Source organism: Amborella trichopoda, chromosome 4 (assembly GCF_054954075.1).
Source record: "Amborella trichopoda isolate Santa Cruz 75 chromosome 4, AtrichopodaSantaCruz75HAP2 v2.0, whole genome shotgun sequence".
NCBI classification, from domain to species: domain Eukaryota; kingdom Viridiplantae; phylum Streptophyta; class Magnoliopsida; order Amborellales; family Amborellaceae; genus Amborella; species Amborella trichopoda.
Window position 1 is genome coordinate 5,032,768 of NC_142339.1, and position 20,847 is coordinate 5,053,614.

At 35.3% G+C, this 20,847-nt stretch overlaps 1 protein-coding gene across 1 annotated transcript; it reads right to left on the reverse strand.

The window, feature by feature from the left end:
* Window positions 1-4,615: 4,615 nt before the first annotated feature.
* LOC18439264 (uncharacterized) lies at window positions 4,616-17,233 on the reverse strand. Its single transcript, XM_088864500.1, has 9 exons — window positions 16,965-17,233; window positions 16,257-16,541; window positions 13,362-13,566; window positions 9,894-9,984; window positions 8,893-9,041; window positions 8,046-8,289; window positions 6,841-7,122; window positions 6,082-6,280; window positions 4,616-5,377 (listed from the first exon to the last, which is right to left on the reverse strand). Exons 1-9 carry the CDS (start codon window positions 16,975-16,977, stop codon window positions 4,806-4,808), a joined length of 2,040 nt encoding a protein of 679 aa, XP_088720626.1. The 5' UTR covers window positions 16,978-17,233; the 3' UTR covers window positions 4,616-4,805.
* Between the last annotated feature and the right edge of the window lie 3,614 nt (window positions 17,234-20,847).

Genomic DNA, 20,847 nt, shown 5'->3' on the forward strand with positions numbered 1-20,847 from the left:
CATCTTGGGTGATTTTCTTTTTAATTAGAAAAAAAATCAATTTCTTGTTGCTATCGCATCTCTATATGGTGTTGTCAGTAATGGTTGCCAGAAGTAAAGAGAAGGAAGTGGCAGTGGTTTAAAATGGTTTACTTGATTGGGATTTGTCGAGGTTTAGAGAGATAACTCTATATTCCAAAATCTATGATGTAACTTTCATTTATATAGTAGATTTCATTTTGCTGTGCCCGTGGATGTAGTAGCCCTTCTCGGGTGAACCACGTAAATATTTGTGTTCTTGTGGTACGTGTTTCTTGTTTTATTTCTCATATTTTATTTGCTAAAAATCAACTCATTGGGTTTAGAGCTTCCGTGCATAACAAGGATTGTGGATGATTTGGTAATATTCTACATATTTTTTAACATTACTTGTTTTAAAATGCACCAGTTTCATCTTTGGGTCACTTAAAGGGCTTGCCCAACCCGACTTACACATTAGGGCTTGCCAGGCCATAGAACTATTCTTACGGCCTAGACAGGACCAAAGAGTGGGCCAGGTCTCTAGCATCTAGAGATGGGTCTGACTCAATCCTAGCACCTGTCTGCAGACTGCTGCCCCTATCCCGAGCCTAGGGCTCCTATTACTATTTTCCAAGAAAATTAGCCAAATTGGGCACTTGACTCAGTTGATTCTCTAAAAACTCAAGCTTTGAAACTTTGGGGAGCCCAAGTCAACAATTTTTAACACTTATTTTAAGGCCGAAATATCCAATTAAATGTAGGACCCGGTTTCTATGCGCCCAAGCCTACATATGTAGAAATACGGGCCTCTTAATAAATCTATTTTTGAGATGGATTTTAATACTTAATTTTTAAGGACATTTAATCTCTAACATGGAGATCATGAATACGAAACAATAAATAAATTTTAAAAACTAAAAGTAATAATTCTAGTAGGAAAACATTTGGACCGTTAGTTTCCATTGTTTTTAGATGGAACATCTACTTGCATCCATCTTAAAGATGGATACTTTACACTTTCTAGACCGCACATGTGGAAATGTAATCTAGCCCACATGAAACAATTTTTCTTAAATGTATTGCTAGAAGCAAATCATCATCATCATCATCATCATCATAGCCATTTCCCAATTAATTGGGGTTGGCTATTGCTAGAAACAAATATTCTCTAATAAATAGTCTAAAATATAAAATTTACATTCTTCCTAATTCCCAAGAGCAAAAGACTACCTAAAAAATGCCCACCTACAAAAGTTATTGGAAAAAAACTATATAAAGGCAAGACTCTAAATAATCAAATTAAGGCTTATCTCAAAAATTCAGTAGAAGAGGTTGTTTCGATGCTTAGAAACCGTTAATTTAATCATCTCGACCTCAATATGTATGGACATGAGTAAAAATATATTTCAAGTTTTGAAAATAGGGCATCTTGTATGTATTATTCTGACTGTCAATTTTCAAGTATTCATAGATCTACTCGATTTACATTATTTTTTAATCTTAAGTTTTATAATTAAAGGTGAAAATAAAATTTCAGGTCATCATAAAGATTTATGATATTGAAACACCAAGTTTCGACACTATTTGAAGGTGAGTGGCAGCCTTACTTTGATTGGTTAGAGCCTTGACCTTATACAAACCACACCCAAAGTTATATGGTTGAGTTGTCAAATGACATGGCAGGGAATGCCTAAAGGCCCAAGGACCACCGGATAAACTTTAGGGCAAATTGCATAAAAGCCCATTAAAATGGACTTTCTAGTCAATTTACCCCGACCTAACTTTTTCTAGCAACTTCCCCTCAAAAAACCATCTTTCCTAGCGAATACCCCCAATACAAAAAGTTTATTTTTTTTGACGAAAATACACTTCCCTTATATAACAAATCATTTTCGCTGGAGAGGGCGGTCTGGCATCTGGAAGAGGTTGTCCGGTGATTATTTTGCTAGAATGGGCAGTTGGGCGTTTCAATGTGGTGGTCAGACGATTATGCTATTAGAGAAATGGGCAATCCGGCATTTTGAAAAAGCAGTTCGGCATTTTGAAGGTGCAGTTCGGCGTTTTGAAGTGGCGGTATGACATTTTGAAGGGGAAGTTCGGTGTTTTAAAGTGGCGATCGGCATTTTGAAATGAGCAATCTGGCGTTTTGAAATGAGCAATATGGCGTGGTACAAGTGCGGTCCAGTGTTTCCTTTTATTGGGATACGAAAATGATTTGTTATGTTCGGGAAGCGTATTTTTATAATAAAAAAAAAATGAACTATTTGTATTAGGGGATATTTGCTAGGAAAGATGGTTTTTAGGGGGAAAGTTGCTTAAAAAGTTGGGTGGGGGTAAATTGATTAGAAAGTCTATTTTTGGGGGTTTTATGCAATTTTCCCAGGTACAGTTTGTACAGAGCTTAGGCTCTAAACAATCAAATTAGAGCCTAACTTCAACTAGTGTTGAGATATGTGGTTTCAATACTGAAAATCTTTGTGATAGCCTTAAAAAATATTTTCATATTTATTTATAAAGTTTAAAGCTTAAAAAATAGTGTAGATCGACAAATCTATAAAACTCTTGAAAATTGACGGTCTAAAAATGCGTTACAAAATACACTATGTTCAAAACTTGAAATCCATTTTTTCTCATGTCCATACATCTTGATGTCGAGATGATCAATTTGAAGATATTTGGGCATCACTACAGCCTCTTCTAGTGAAATTTTTGAGGTAGGCTCAAATTTGATTGTTTAGAGCCTCGGCTCTATATAAAATTTTTCCTATTTTTAATTGGGATGTAAAGAAAGACATGAATTTTTTCCTTTTTAAATAGCTTGAGGAGCATTACTTTTAAAAGGCGGAAATAGTTCTTGCAAGGCCTAGACTTTAGGATAAAAAGTAATGTTGGATCTCAAAATTTCATTGTTAATTGTACCTATGATGCTGGAGAACTCTCAAATTAATCATCGGATTGCAAAAACTATAAATTTGAAAAAAAAAAAAAAAAAAGATTTCAAGTCCCCATGGCAGTCTAATTTTTAAAGGTGCGGTTTGTATAGAGCCGAGGCTCTAAACAATCAAACTAAAGGGCACCTTCAAATAGTGTCGAAGAATGTGGTTTCAATACTAAAAATCTTTGTGATACCCTTAAAATATTTTTTCATCTTTAATTATAAACTTTAAAGGTTAAAAAATAGTGTAGATCGAGCAGATCTATAAGAACTTGAAAATTGACGGTCCAAAAATGCATTACAAGATGCACTATTTCAAAAACTTGAAATCTATTTTTCTCATGTCCATGCATCTTGAGGTCGAGATGATCAATATGAGAATATTTGGGCATGAAAACAACTTCTAGTTAAATTTTTGATATGCACCTTAATTTGATTGTTTAGAGCCTCGCACTTATAAAAACTTTTGCCATTTTTTAATGATCATCCATTTTTTAGTGTCTACAAATTTGCCATATTTGCACAAATGTTTTTTGGGTAATTTATTTGCACTATTTTAGAGCTTCAAATTTCTTAATGAGAGGCCAAAAGTGATTGTTAATCAATCATAGGAGTTCCCCGCACCAGAATTGTATTTTATAATAGACTTTTCAGGTGTGGCTTTACTGTTTAATATAAAGCTTCATGATAGGCTCGAACAATGCACAAGCACCCCCCTAAACTTTTCCCTCACTTCTAAATTAGAAGTAAAGTTGCTTGTGATAAGTGGTCCATCCAAACAGGTCGTTTAAGTAAATTTACAAACTATTAAGATATATCAAATACAAACACTATGAGAAACAATGGGGAAATGTGGATAAATTTTACATATACAAGACATTTTAAAAATTGCATAATAATAAAAGTTGAGCCTAAAGCAGGCAGTCAAGGAGTCTACGAAACTTGGCCTAAATGCTATTGGATGAACCGTGGCTTAAAACATTTCAACTATAGTTTTGATTCTATCAAATAAAGGACAAAAAGAAAATATTGGTTAAATTTTAGGGATGCCTAAATGCCATTGGATGAACCGTGGCTTAAAACATTTCAACTATAGTTTTGATTCTATCAAATAAAGGACAAAAAAGAAAACATTGGTTGAATTTTAGGGATGTTTTAGTTTAAATTTTAAAAAACAGGACATTCTCAATAGGACACGGTTTTTATGAGTCCATGTAAAAATGAGTCACCTCTTAAAAAATTATTTTTGAGATTTTTAGACTTAATTTTTAAAGACATGTAATCTCTAACATGGAGATCATAAATATGAATAAATAAATAAAATTTGAAAAAAATAATAATTCAATTAAAAAAACATTTGGACCGTTAGTTTTATTTGTTTTTAGATGGACCACCTATTTGCATCCATCTTTAAGATGGATGCTATATACCTCGATGACTGCATATGTAGAAATCCCTCTGCATGAAACAATTTTCCTTCTCAATATTGTTGAAAAAACAAGAACATGCACAACTCTTTTGTAAAAAGCTGGCCAAATTTGTCCATAATTTTTGCAAAAAGAACTTGACTATGATGATCATAATGAAGATGGTTGCTAGATCCCATGCCAGCTTCATAAATTTCAGCTTGAAGTCATTGGCCATCAAAATAAAAGAGCAAAAAAATCAAAAGAGAGAATCTTAGGCCAACTGAATTCTATTCACAAATCACCCAAGTTCAAAAACACAAATTTACAGGTGCTTACAACACTCAACTACAAAGAACAGGAAAAAAAAAAAAAATGCTTACAATGCCTACGATTCATACATGCATCAATGAGTTAGATGGTGAAACTTAAAATGCAAATGACAACAATTATGACTATTATGACTACAGTGAAGAAAAAGAAAATGTCAATGATGGTAGTGGTGGTGAAGACGATGAAGGCCTTCGGATCTCATGAGACAGAGAGTGCCCTGCCTTGAGATTCATCTGTAACCCATACCCAAATGGAAATAGTGGATCATAATGCTCATCCCCTATATTCATAGGCAACTGATCAACTCTTCGGAACCAAGACCTTGATAATCGACCGCGGAACTCATGGCCACCAAATATAACATCAGCTATCCCTCTTCCTCCCTCACTACCAGGAAGCCACACAGCCACAAGGGCATCCATTTCAATCAAGTATGGCTCAATCACTAAGGGCCTGCCTGACACAAGGAGAACCAAGCACCTTACATTCGTGCACACGGTCCTTAAAGTCTCGATACCACCTGAGGGTATGGTGAGGTCAGAGTTGTCGCCTCCACTCTCAACATAAGGGGTCTCACCAACCGCAACGATTGCATATGAAAATCCGTTGTTGTTCTCAAAGAATCTCTCGTTAGGCCTCTCTTCATACACCACATGGGTCTTCTTGCTCATTGAGGCTTTGACCCCTTCTAGGATTGTAGTTCCTGTTGGCCAAGAAAGTGGAATGTTAGCCTTAAATTTGTTTATGGGACGTGAACATGCAAAATTATAAAAAGCTTGCTATTCACCTCAGTTCAACTTTTAAGGTCATGGTTTGATGGTTAAGGGGTTGTGGATGCAACATTGTCGACTTAGTTTTCAATTGAAGCTTATGCCATTTAAAAAAAAAAGGGGAAAAAGAAAAAAGGATTGACAAGCCTGCAAATTTAATTATGCACTTTAAAGTCCTTGAATATTGAAAGAAGCAATCAGAAAAGTCCCTGCAGTTTCTTATTAACATGAGCGAGTGCTTGCGAGGGATAAATTTTTCATGAAAACAAGGAAAACAAAAGTTGAAAACGTGGATGAAAGCACCCCATTTTATCTCGAGATCAGTCTTGGGACCCCTGACTTCTTCAAAAGGGAGAAGTTCCCCAAAACCATTAGTGCTGCACTCTTATGATCTGTTCCCTAACCACTGAGCACAGATACCATAAACAAAAAATGCTTTGAAAACTAAAAATGCTATAAAACTCTCTTTTTTGTTGGCCTAAGAAAAGGAACCTGTTTCCAAACGTTTCGCAAAACATTTTCAAGAACTAGAATAGAACAAATATTTTAGGGGATGCATCTCTTTCCTCATATATTTGCAAAGATTTATAAGTGTAGAAAAATATCAGCGTAATTGTGACTATATTTAGAATCATACCAATGGTTGTGTTGCCTCCATTACCACCCCAAGTGATGGTCCATCCTCCACATTGGTAACCCAAATTGTGGGCATGGGAGCCGGCAACCAAAATCTTGGGGGCCTTCTTGCTCAAGGGAAGCATTGGTTTACCGGCCTTCTCATTCTTCAACAAAACCAGGCTTTTTCTCACAGCCTCACGTGCCAATTCTCGATGGGTCTGCAAATTACAGAAAGCCTAAGCACATGATATGAAATACAGTCCTTTATCCACTATGATTACAACATTCCAATCATTTTTTTACAATGCATAATTGAATGACTAGAAATGTAATACTTCTGAGAGAAGGGAAAGAAAAAAAGTAAAATGCAAGTGAGAAGTAAGATAATAAATTGAAATGAAACATTGCAAATAAATCTCAGATGTATAAGAATTCTTAAAATCCAGAACTGTGTGTTTGTTTCACACATTTCATGAGAAAAGCTAGAACCACAGATCATCTTTTCCTGAAGAAAACATAACAACTACATAGCAATCACAGAAAAGAATGAGGCAAGTAAGTTACATGGAAAAGAGTTGATTTAGAATATCAAGTAAGAAAAACATTAGCTTGACTGCCTTATGCAGTAAGAACTAAATATAGCATGGTCTGAAGGGATCAAGAAGGTTCTTTAACTGCCTAAACTTCACAAAGATAGATATAGTAAAACGTTCACCCAAAGAGATGGATAGATAAACAGATAGATGGATAATAAGATGGAAACATATAGAGTGTTGACCTTGTGTCCAACTATGTCCATAAGGGACCTATCAGTCATGGGTTGTTCGAATAGGCGTGCAACAAATTTCACTCTGAGGATCCTCCTTACAGCATCATCAATCCTGGCCATCGGAATGTGACCCTCATTCACAATTTCTGTTAGATCGTTGATGAACTCTTGAAAAGTGTAGGGCGCCATGACCATGTCAATACCTGCAGCAATGGCTGCTTTCACTTTCTCCTTGTAGTTGGCACCATTCTCAAGCCTATCAATGCCTTCCCAGTCTGATATCACGAATCCCTGAAAATAATATCAAATGCGAATTAAGGGTCATAGAGTCTTTTGGTTGGATTGACGTAATTTCGGATAAAGACATTAGAAAAAAAAAACAGAGAGAAGATACTAAATGCATCGCACTGGTTTGGATTTTTTTTTTAAACGCTGGTTCCTTGTTCTTTTGTGCCTACTTAGCTAGTGTATTTTGCCTTTTTTACAAGGTAACAAAATAAAAAGAAGAAAACAGCAACCCAAAATTAGAAAGACTCTTTACTTCAAAAGGAACTGATATCTGATTGTTTTCAAGAAAATATCTTTATAAAATTTCCAGACACCCCTCAAGCTCCCAAGAGGAGGGATAACAGAAATTTTGTGAAGACCTCTTTGTAAGAGTTTCTCAAACAAACAAAATATGAATCCACCGAGGATTGGTTCTGGTGGAAGTTTTAACCCTCTGTCCAACACCATACATCCATTGATTGGGTACTTTCCACCTAGGAGGTACGATAGATTATATAAGACACTCTTTGCTTAAAAAATTAACAACATTCACTCATAAATAATCTAAGAAAAACGCAATTTTGAAAACATGCCAAATCAATCTAAGCCTGGAATTCTATATAATGGCCATGATACATATGAACTCAGAAAATGACAACTTGAGAGAGAGAGAGAGAGAGAGAGAGACCACAATTTTGAAAACATGCCAAATCATCCTAAGCCTGTAATTCCATATAATGGCCATGATGCATTTGAACTTAGAAAATGACAACTTTAAGAGAGAGAGAGAGAGAGAGAGAGAGAGAGAGAGAGACCACAATTCTGAAAACATGCCAAATCATCCTAAGCCTGTAATTCCATATAATGGCCATGATACATTTGAACTTAGAAAATGACAACTTCAAGAGAGAGAGAGAGAGAGAGAGAGAGAGAGAGAGAGAGAGTACTTGGAAGCGCATCTCTTGCTTAAGGATGCTGGTTAGGAGGTAATGGTTAGCATGCATCCTGAGGCCATTCCAGCTAGAGTAGGAGGCCATCACAGTAGACACCCCCATGGCCAATGCATCTAGGTAAGGGCGCATGTGAATGTGTAATAGATCCGGGTAGCTGGCCACAGTGTTGTTCTCATTTATACCCTTCTCTGTTCCTCCATCTCCTGTAAAATGCTTTGCACACCCCACCACATTTGTGCTGCATCAAAAATTCAGTCTCAATACTAGTAGAATCCAAAGGGTTTCTCATCTAAAGCATGAGTTCGAACTGTGTGTGCGTGCGTGAGAGTGAGTGAGTGAGTGTGAGAGAGAGAGAGAGAGAGAGAGAGAGAGAGAGAGAGAGAGAGGTTGGCCAAGAATATGAGGGAGAAACTTCGACATCCTAAAATCCCATGGGAGTAAAAGAGAGAGGCTTCAGCCATCTCAACAACTGGAGAGTAAGACACAGAGACTTAGGCCAACTCAATAGAGTAAAAGAGAGAGAATTTGGCCATCTCAACAATTCAATAGAGTAAATTTTTACTAGTGAAATTTGGAATTCTAGAAAGTGTGTTGGGAGTTACCAAAACTTTCGAAATTCAAATCTTGAATTTCAAATTTTGAATATAGGTGTATGTGTGTTTGTGGGCATGCTCATGTGTGCCCATGCAAGAGATAGAGAGAGAGGGGTGTGGGTGTGCGTGTGTGTGGCGGGGGAGGGGGCTGGGGCGTGCATGTGTGTTTGCTCTATGTGTATCTTTGAGAGAGAAAGAGAGAGAGATCTAGTGGGACATTTTGAAACTACTAGCTTGAATTTGTTTACCCCGACATAGCCATGAAGGGGTAGCCTCTAGGATGAGATGGTGGTGGGACACCCTGCAAACCCAATATGATATCCGCCATGCTTCTCACCACCTCTGTGTCTTCACTGTAACTCTCATAACAACGTCCCCATCTTGGATCACGACATACCTAATATAAACAAAATTTTCAAAAGTACACGGAGAAATAACAGAATCAGGGTACAATAAGGCTATGTTATTCTCTTCATAAGCTCAAAAAATAGAAGAAATAATAAGAACAAAATGAAAAATATTTCCAAATTCTAAATGACGCAAACATATGCAAAGCTCAAAGCCTCAAATATTAATGCATTATACGTATATTAACATGGATTTTTGGTAAATTCCGTCCTAGCAGTGTCTAAATTTGGAGTTTTAAGGTCTTAGTCTCGTTGGCTATATTCTTTTATGGAAAATATCATTTAACGGTTCAAAAACCTCTCACAAAATCATCATAAAAAATCCCAATTAACAAACTTTGACTTATTTTTTAATATTCATTTTACCCAAGTACCTCGACTAATCTCTTAAAAAATGCCCAAATTTTTTATTGGTAAAACTAAACAAGCAGGCGCATATCAATAATTTGACACACCTTGAACAAGCAGGAGTACCATCATTTTTTTGGAGCCCTTAGGTGAGTCAAATTATTAAAATGACTTTTATTGATCAGGGCAATCTCGAACTTGGGCAATTTAGGCATTTTTTAGGATATTTTCTTAGAAAATACCTAAGTGAAAATCAAAGGTAAAAAGCTCTAAATTTAATTGAGATGTTTTAAGTACCTTAATAATTCTGTAGAGGTTGCAACTCGTTAAAGATGTTTTCCTCATTCGTTTTTGGAACAATTCATCAATGGGAATCGAACTTGAGATATATATAAAACCCAATGTCCTACTTATGATAAGAATAGTAATGAACATAATCAGTTTGCAGAATGAAAAATGATGCTATTAAAAATGATGCTACTAATTTCTCTTACTGCGAGGCAAGGAGCGAATGTATATGGTATCCCTGTTGCTCTAACTTCTAGAGCCGTTGCTTTACCTATCCTCCTAACCAGGTCCCTGTCACTGCATGAAAAGAAAACAAAAAATCATGCAACCATGGACACTGGTTATAGTGAAAAATGCCATGATCCCAATGTTTCAAAAAGCGCTAGGCGGCCATAGGGGTCCAAGCCACCCAGCGCCTAGGCTGGGGCCCAGAACCCGGGTCACCCAGTTAAAAAAAAAAGAAAAGAAAGATAGTCTGATAATGATTAATCTATAAGAATTTTGATAATCCATAAGACGATAATCCCAATTGAAAAAAAAAGGAAAGAAGTCGAGAAGAGAATTTTGATAATCCACAAGAGACCATAATCCCTATTTTAATTATATCTACTACACCGTACTCTGTACACACAAAAGTTAGATAGTAAAACAATAGAACTATAAACTAGAAAGTAGAAACCAAAAATAGGAAAAAGAAAATATACAAAAATTCAAAAAATATCCACTCTAGGACATAATAGTCAACACTCAACAATTAACACTCAACACAACAACTCAACACCTAGAGTCTTCAATCGTCATCATCATCATCATCAGAAAGAATAGGATAAGCCTCATTATATGCATCAGATTCGAGGCCATCATCATCAGAGTCATCTCCCTATTCAATATAACGCTCGTTCTCCTCTGTTTCTTTTGAATTTGCATCCTCCTCCTCCTCTTCTTCTACCTCCCTCTTATTAGTATGTGCAGATGAGTCCCTAAGAGTCTTGGTTGCTCTACCCTTTTCTATCTTTTTGTGCTTCTTGAACTCAAATATTGTATAATCTCCTCCCTGGTAGCCTCAGGAACATTTTTACATAGAGTAACAACCCCCTTAATACTGACAAGGTGTTTTTTAACCCAGTAAATACCCCGTTAATATTCTTTCCACAATAATTACATTTGATATGATTTTTGTTATTTGGATTCGGGTTATAACCATACTTTCAACCCAGATCACTACATCTAGAAGAACCTGGAGAAGATATTTCCATAAAACAAGACTCATTTTCATCTTTTCTGGTTCTTTTAAATTAAGAAATTATCTAATCTCATCCCGAATAGCTTCAAGAACTTTTTTACAAGAAGCAACATTCCCTTTAATACCAGCATGGTGTTTCTTGAATCGGTTATTACCCCTATTGGTATCGTTTTCACAAAAATTACACCTTATACAATTTTTATTGTTTGGTTTTGGGTTATAACCATACTTCCAACCTGGATCACTTCTTCTAGCAGAAGCAGAAATAGATCTATTCAATGACAATGATTTTGTTCCTGTTTTTGTTTTACAGAACTCATATATTGCTTAATCTCCTCTTTGATAGCTTCAGGAAATTTTTGCAATGGGCAAAATCTCCCTTAATACCGGCAAAATGTTTCTTAAACCGGTTTATGCCCTTTTTTGTATCGATTTCACAATAATTGCATCTTTTTGTTATTTCGATTCGAGTTATATCCATATTTCTAACCTAGATCTCCACTTCGACTAGATCCTGAAGAAGACATCTCAAAATAAAGCAAGCAATCTAAAAAATAAAGGTTTGCACTTACTTTGATTGCTCGAACTCCTAGCTCCTACCTCTGAGATATTTTCAAGTGCTAAAATAATTAAAAACATTTTGTAATATGATTATAAAACTCCAAAACTAAATCTAATATACCTGAGTGATGTTTGGATCTGTTTTTTGTAAATAAACAATTCGATCCAATGAAAATCACAAAATTTAGTCTTTTTTAGGTTTTTTTCCCTCTAAAATGGGTTCTTATGGGTTTAGGATTCAAATGAACCTATAACTCATCCTGCTTTTATGTTTCAAAAAATCAATAGAAAAAATAATAATAATCAATAAGGGGTTGGGGGCTGGGGCTGGGAACCCACCTAGGCGAGTTTCGTGCTGCCTAGGCGGCCGCCTAGTTTGGCGCCCTGGACGATGCGCTCAAGCCTTCTGGACTGCCTAGGCTGCCGCTTAGGTGCTCGGCGATCTACCTTTTTGAACCATGCATGATCCATATGACCATGGGAAAGCTATGGTTATAAGTGTCTACCGTGGTCCAAACAATGAAAGGACAATAATGAAGATTGAAGCTTCACCAAAAGATCACACCAAGTGGGAGTTGTGATCCCTCTCCATTGTTGTTCATCCATCAATAATTGGACAATGATAATGCTTATGATCATGAATTTTCTATAGTCCCGTGGATTGAGTACACTTTTTGCCTTTTCTTTTATGGGCCATTGATTCTAGGGAGAAATGATTCCATGCATTAAGCACATATGACTTTCCATTAATGTTGGCGTATCTCGACCATTCATCCTCTTTTACAGTCCAATCACTTAATGTGGCTTTGTTAGTCATTATTGAAGTGTGGCCCCATATCATATATTGCTTGATTGGACCAGGACAGTAACGGATGGTCTAGATGTGCCACTTACATTGAAAGCCATTCACTTTCACATGAAATTGTTCCCCCTTTAAGAGAAAAGGAAGAACAATATTGAGATGAATGTAAATGGGATTGAAGCCAAAACACTTTGAATTTTCACAGCCCAAAGTTTTTTGCGACATAATGTGAAGAGTATGAATAAATGCCAAAATTGCATTTCTGAATTTTCTTCTTCATTCTAATTTTCCTCTTCATTCTAAGTTTCCTTACAGTTCTCTCCTTTTAATTTTATGGGATTGTATATTGTGATACCATTGATTTTTTATAAAAAGAGGTCACAATCACTTTTAGATATTGGATGTGAAATCCGATAAATGAAAGTGTGTTACAACATTCGAGAAATTTTATATTAAACTGTGCACAAACAATGACACATCCTCAACTACCCGACATTTCAAATTTAGCAGTCAATTATGATTATGACCTCGTTGTATCAAAAGTAATTAGCATCATTGTATATATTTCCTACTTTTATTCGTTGAAATTGTCTTGTCCACAAACTTGTCAAGAACAAGACTTGTCACTAATGTGCAATAAGTAAAGGACCCAATTTCTATGCAGCCAAGCCCACATATGTAGAAATGCGGGCCTCTTAATAAATCTATTTTTGAGGTGGATTTTAATACATAATTTTTAAGGACATGTAATCTCTAATATGGAGATCATAAATATGAAAAAATAAATAAATTCTAAAAATTAGAAATAATGATTCTTACTTGACCCAATTTCTATGCAGCCAAGCCCACATATGTAGAAATGCGGGCCTCTTAATAAATCTATTTTTGAGGTGGATTTTAATACATAATTTTTAAGGACATGTAATCTCTAATATGGAGATCATAAATATGAAAAAATAAATAAATTCTAAAAATTAGAAATAATGATTCTAGTAAGAAATCATTTGGACGGTTAGTTTTCATGAACTACCAAAAAAATAATAATAATTAAAAGAACCTTTAACTTACCTTGTGGCACCGAGGCCGATATTATGGGGAAAGATAGTGGCACCATAGACATTGTTATGGCCATGAACTGCATCTATACCGTAGATTATCGGGATGCCGAGCCTTGTGGCCAGCGCCGCATTTTGTAGGCCATCGATCATGTCTGCCCACATTGCAGGGGATGCTTTTGGGGCAGGTATGCTACCACCCCCACTCAAAACGCTCCCTGCAAAATAGAACTATGTTCTTTAGATGTGAAAACTGGGAACATGCATTGCACTTGTTGGCTACATATAATATGGGATTTGCACACCAGCTGTCCACCGTAAGATCTCATCAGTGAATGGTGGAGATGGGCTACATACTATATCTTTTATTTATAGACTTAGACCCGACCCAATGTGGCAGGTTAAGTCCTAATCCAATTTATGAACCTGATCCAGACCGTCTGGGTCTACCTTAGACCTACTCCTATCCGGTCTAGGTTGCGTTTGACCGGACCCTACCCAACCCGACCGATTCCCACCCATAGATAAGATGTTAAATAGCTCTTACTTTGATATATTTCCCTTTATTTTTTTTCAAAACAATATTAGGAAAAATACAATAGGGAACATATGAATAAGAATGGTCCAAAAAGTACCATCAAATAGGACAATTATTTGATCTGGGAAAAGTTTATATAGAACCGATGCCCTAAATTATCAAATTAGAGCCCACCTCAAAAATGTCACTAGAAGGGTTTGTTTTGATGCCCAAATATCCTCAAATCGATCATCTCAACATCAAGATGCAGACATGAGAAAAAATAGATTTCAAGCTCTGGAAGTTGTGCATCTTGTAACGCATTTTTGGACCGTTAATTTTCAAGATTTTCAAATTTTCATAGATATGCTATTTTTTAGGCTTTAAATTTTATAATTAGAGAAAAAATGTATATTTTAAGGCTATCACAAAGATTTTCAATGTTGAAACCATATTTCTTGACTCTATTTAACGGTGGGCTCTACTTTGATTGTTTAGAGCCTCAGCTCTATGCAAACCACACCCATTTGCTTAGCATACTTGGTTTTATAGATGGAAAAAGTTTATGTGCATCTCAAAAATCTCACTAGAAGAGTTTTTTTTATACACAAATATCCTCAAATTGATCATCTCGATCTCAAGATGCATGGACACGAGAAAATATGAATTTCAAGCTTTAGATACCCAAATATCTTCAAATTGATCTTGTAATGCATTTTTGAACCGTCAATTTTCAAGATTTTCAATTTTTCATAGATTTGGTCGATCTACAATATTTTTTAAACATTAAATTTTATAATTAATAATAAAAATATATTTTAAATCTATCACAAAGATTTCCAATATTGAAACCTACACTATTTGAAGGTGCCCTATATTTTGATTGTTTAGAGCCTTAGCTTTATACAAATCGCACCCTTGTAGATATATGGATAGTTTTCTTCTAAATCTGCAAAGTTATTTGTGATTTTCGTTTTTCCTTTTTTATTCGAAACGCACATAGATATTTGAATTTACTTTCCAAATAATTAATAGAGATAAATAGCTACAAAATATAAAACTTAAAACTCACAACACCGAATAACAATACGGTGTATGCACCATGGGAAGTAGACCATATACCCGTGGTGCATAATGGTACATGGCACACAACAGGGATATCCACCATTGATTCCCGAGTCTCCCGACAATCAATTCATCTGACATGGTTAATATCTATCGTCCATCGTCAGGAACAAACAGTGGATATCACCACGGAGTACGCAATACCATACACTACAGCAGCATTATGTCATTTCGATAAAGAGTAGGGCCTTTGGGGGCACATGCAAAAGATTGGGGAACATTTGGAGGGAGAAATCTGACGGCACTTTTGAAAGAGGCTCACACGTACTTAAAATGCAAAACAAGAAATCCGAAATTACCCTCGGCGAAATTTCGTATTAGCCAATTCTATGACCATTTCTCCAGGAAAATTTCCATTTTCTGGTGGCAAAAAAAGAAGTATTGCCATTTTTCTTATGGTAAAGAAAGTTGGCAAACTTTTTTGAGAAAATTCCTATTTTTAAGAATATTCGTAAATTTAAAAGAAAAAAGTAATGTAGCAGAAAATACTTAATAAAATTAGTCAGAAAAAGAAAATGGGCAGGAAAATGAAGAAATAGTAGTGCTTTCACCCTCAAATTTTGGGAATTTATAAAAGATAAAATTGAGTAAGAAATTCTATTAAAACAAAATTTGAAATAGTTGTTTACGGAATCAGACTTCGACCAGGAGAAAACTCCACTAAAAATTGAGAAATTCACAAATGATCAAATGGAATTTAATCCAATTTTGATGGAAAATAACCCAAGAAAATGAAATCTGATCAAGAAATACAGGGAAATTTACAGCAAAGAAGGGGGAAACAAAACAGAAAATGGAAAATGCTCATGAATAGAGCAAATGCACAAGAAACCAGGAAGGAAAAGGAAAATAATCAAGAAAACATCAACGAATTTACCAAAAGAAAAGAAGAAAGATACAATACTGAAAATGAAGTGGAAAACAGTATGGAATTCAGAAAAAAAGAGGAATAAAATATGTGATTAAGAAGGAAAATTTAGCTCTGAAGAGAGAAGGAATCTAGACAGAGTTATCAAAGTTCTTCATAGAGAGTAAATTCACACATCAACAGATGGATAATCTAGAGAGAGAAAGAGAGTAAAATTAAAGAAAGAATCTAGAAAGGGAACAGAATTATTGATCTAGAGAGAGAGAGGCTACGGATCAAGAGGGAAACAGTAAAATGCCCGATCAAGAGAGAGAGAGAGAGAGAGAGAGAGAGTATCTTGAGCGAGCGGGAGGGGGCAAAAATCACTGATGAAGAGAGAGAAAGACAGAAAAAGCTACCAATGTTAAGGCGCATTAGAAGCTCAGGGTTGGCCGTGGAGCGATCAATCTGAGTCATTTGCCCAATCTTCTCTGCGAGTGTCATTCGAGACAAAAGGTCGGCAACCCTCTCCTCTAATGGAGCTTTAGGATCCTTGTAAAGGGGCAATGGCGATGGCTGGGCTTCTGTTGTAATTATCAGAGAGGACGAGGACAGTAACAAGAAGAAGAAGAGTAAGAGAGAAGGAGAAGAAGAAACGCCATTAAATCCTCCAAAGGCTGCTTGGAAATTCATCGTGTCTCCAACTGATTTTCACAGCATCGCACAAAACAAATTTAACAAATTACGTTTAAGATGGGGATATTTATATTTAAAGCGGATAATTTTTTCTTTTATTTTATTTTTTTCGTTTTTGCTTTTGAGTTTTTGTTGTTGTAAATATCTCCGCATTTTCTATTTTTTTGGTTTCATTTCACAATACACACAAAGTTTTAAAAGATATTTTCGAGCATAAAAATTGTAAGTTTTATTTTTTCTAGCATTTAAGTTATATTTATTTACTTTAAACTTATTTTTTTTGGTCAAACAAATTTAAAAAAAACATACAATTTTTTTCTAAAAGCCTATTATCTCGAACTTCTCTCTTACGGCCTTTCCCTGAATCCCTTCTCATCAGTCTTTTCCATCGCTCTTCCCTCACTCTCTCTCCTCCCACTCTCTCTTCTCACCTGATATTTTCATACTCCTCTTTTTCTTTCTCCCAAAACCCCCTCTCTTTGTGTCTTTCTCAATTCTCTCCTCCCCCTACTCTCTCTGTCTTCTCCTGTGAATCCCTTTTCTCTCTGCGTCTTTCTCATATCTCCCCCTCGCTCTCTCTCTTCCCATGCAGAAATAATAACGAAACTTTTCTTTCTCTCTCCCTGAACCCTTTCTCTCTTTCTGCGTCTTTTCCATCTCTCTCCCTGAACCCTCTCTCGTGAACCCCTCATATCTCCCCCTCACTGTCTCTCCTGCTGTGCAGAAATAATAATGAAGTTTTTTTTTCTCTCTGCTTGAACCCTTTCTCTCTCTGCGTCTTTTCAATCTCTCTCCCGTGAACCCTTTCTCTCTCTGCGTCTTTTCAATCCCTCTCCCGTGAACCCTTTCTCTCTTTGCGTCTTTTCAATCTCTCTCCCGTGAAATCTCTCCCCTTAAAACTTACTCTCTCCTCCAGTGCAGATAACGATTGCCCCTAAATTACCAATGCCAATCTCAACTAATACTAACCTATACATTAACACCCAAATACACAGTATCTAGAACAGAGAGAGAAACAAGAGATAGAGAGAAAGAAAGAGATTGTCCCTAAATTCACCAATGCCAATATCAATTAATACTAATTTTCCAGCCTATAATAAATTAGCACCCAAATACACCGTATACAAGTATACAGAGAGAGAAAGAGAATAGCTAATGGAGAGAGACAAAAGAGCGCGCGCAAAGAAAGCTACTTCCCGCATAAACCCGATCAGCTCTCCATAACTCCCTGAATCTGATGGATCAGAGCTTCTTCAAGCAAACCCTGAGCCTCTCTCATGAGATCTGCCGCTTATCAAACCTTTCGATGGGTCGGCCAAAAGCTTGAATCATTGAGCTCCACCTTGAAAGAATCGGCTTCGAGCTTTTCGGCAAGCAAATCTTTGTATTCCATTGCATGGTTTTGTCCTATTTTTTACGGTTATTTCGGTTGGAGAAAGAATGGGTTTCTTGATGGTGTTGGTTGACAAAGAAGTTCGGAGAAAGGATTTTCATGGATTGGTGTTATGGATAGGACTTTCATGGATTTTTTTTTTTCAAAAACTGTTCTTGTTTAAATTGGTGTTATGCCGAGGACTTTCATGTATTCATGATTTTCACAGAGGTGAGAGGTTGACTTTAGGAGATATGGATTTCACATAAGTGAAAAGTTACCGTGATTTTACAAATATGAGAGGTTACCTTGAGGAGAGAGACGGGTTCGAGGAAACAATAGAGGAGAGAGAGTGAGATGTCAAAAAAGAGAGTAAGAGAAAAGTTTGAAGTATATATCTGAGGAGAGAGAAATGGTTATTTTGAGAAAGAGCATGTTTTTTTCGTATTTGTTTAGGTTTAAAAATAGATTTAGAGTTTATCTTAAGGGGTTAGCAAAGATCTTTCGAAACTTTGAGTTTATCAATAAATAAAACTTAAAAATAAAGGATAAAATGATATTTACTTTTAGTACACCGTAGTGACAATTAATTTTGACTAGTGATGTGAAATTGGGTAGCTACATTTATTGTATTGAGCAAACTCAAAGTTCAAAACAAATTTTTTTTAACTTTTTAACACATCCAAGAAATCAAATTTTATATCGGATAGTTATAAGTGATTGTGAGCTCCTTGCACTAAAAACAAATAATCTCATTGTATACAATCCCTTATAAAATGGGTCTACTTTAAAGTAGGAACCGAACTTCGGCTTGAGCTACATCTCAAGTTTGATTCCTACTGTTGAATCACCAAAAAATAAAAAAAAATCCATCTTAAAGCAACGTGTACCTTTAAATTATACCAAAAGATGCCGTTTTGATGTTGGAAATCTTTAGATGGCATGAAATTCCATCTTCACCCATCCTCATAAAAATTAAAGTCCCAAAAATCAGAAAGATGAAGTTGATCTATAAACTCTTGAAACTTTGAAAGTGGCCAGTCCATATAATGTTTATAAGATACACTATTTTTAAGATTTAAAAAAACTACTTTATTTCATATTCATACATTTTGAGGTCGAGATGATAGTTTAACCGTGTTAAAACTATTTTGGTGTATTTTTGTGACAAGAAAATCACCCAATGATATGCAAGAGTTTTCATAGGTGTGAAGTTTCAAACTAGAGTAAGTCCTACCTTATTAAATGAATTTAAAGCTCAAGGATCCATACATTTAAAGGGCTTTATATTGCTCCATAAATGCAAGGTTTATGATGGCAATCAAAGCGGCAACTTTGTTTTTAGGGTTATTCAATAGGAAGACATGCCCCTATCAATTTTTTCAAAGAGATTATGGAGTTAGCTTGTTTGAAGGTGTCAGTGGTTGGTGTCAGGAGGATTGAAAACCACAATATGATAACTAAATATGAGGGTGCTATGATCATGACCCAGCCCTGTCCTATCGAAGCGGCAGCTTGTCATCCACAATGTGTAGAATTGACTGGTCAAACAGGCCTCCAGTGATATATCCACTAGAAATCTATTGGAACTGCGAAACCTGCCTCAAAGCAAGCTTAGACCATGCTTAATCTCATTACCCCTAGTTGAAGATGAAAAGGTTCAGAAGTGCCGTGAGGTCAAAAGGATGAATGGATGACTCAAAATAGAGCTTGCTCAAGCCCTAGTCAAACATGCTTCAAATGGCCATCAAAGGGTCTCAAATATTAATTTAAGAAGCCCCAAAGGTATTGTCCAAATATTAAGTCATTCCGATAAAGTTGACCTGTAAAGTTAAAAATAAGAGGAAATGTATTTCAGAGACAAAAGCTGGCAAAACTACAAAGTAGATATCTGTGTAAATAAAGATATAAATTGTGTGATAGTGGGTCTGTATGTGAAAATAATTATAATTTGAATATAATTTTATTGATTTAATTAATAAATATGCTTTATTGCAATATTTAATTTATACTTAATGTTAAATTAAATTAGATTTATATTGTATATAAATATATACAAATAGTTTAATTAAAATAAAATGACCAAAATATTTCTCAAAGGTTAGGGGTATTTTTTGGTATTTTATTTTTATAAGTTTTTAAAAATATTTATTTTATTTTTTAGAGGTGAATGAAGGTTAAAAAAATGAATGCCTTAAATTTCAGTTCATTACCATTCATATATAAAAAACAAAGAGAACGTTCAAATAGACGACAATCAGACAATGGCAATACATAGCTACTTTGATGAACTACAATATGGACCATTTGGTCATTTAAAGAATGACTGCCCCATCTTTACCCATTTTTTATTTTTACCCCAACATTAGATTGAGATGAAATGTGAATGGTACGCGCACCTCACTTGGGGTGCATTTGTATAAAATGTCAAAAGCAATTCAAATAAAAGAAAATAACAAAAAATACCCCTCAAAGTTTAAGGGGATTTTAGTTATTTTATTTTTTAAAGGATATTTTTAATATAGTTAATACATGTGCGTGCGTGAAGGTGAGAAGTACGAATGCCTAAAATTTTAACTCATCATTAATATATTTTTTAGAATGAAAAAATAAATAAATTTTAAATTCTTAGATATGTTGTCAACCATATATTTTGTTGTAACCAATAACCACATTTTTCTTTTAATTATGTGATCTAGACCATCAATTTATTACACCTGGCTGAGCGATAATTTCAAAATCTCGCTCATTTAACAAATATCACGCTCTCATCAATGATACCTTCAATAAACAATTAAAACTAGCTAATTTCTAGATCTCCAAGTTCCTAGAATTCTAGGAATAAAGATTCTCAGACTTATAATTCTATGTAAGCTGACAATCTGTCAGTTCAAAATAACAAGAATCTAATTTTCAGAAGTGAAGAACTTCCAATTCTCAGA

Bases quoted from the DNA above. Each gene is read 5' to 3' on its own strand.
- LOC18439264 (XM_088864500.1), bottom strand. The intron at 13,567-16,256 runs GTAGCTTTTTCT...TCTATTTTGCAG, and splicing joins TCTAATGCGCCTTAACATTG to GGAGCGTTTTGAGTGGGGGT. The intron at 7,123-8,045 runs GTACTCTCTCTC...TATTATTTTCAG, and splicing joins AGCAAGAGATGCGCTTCCAA to GGATTCGTGATATCAGACTG.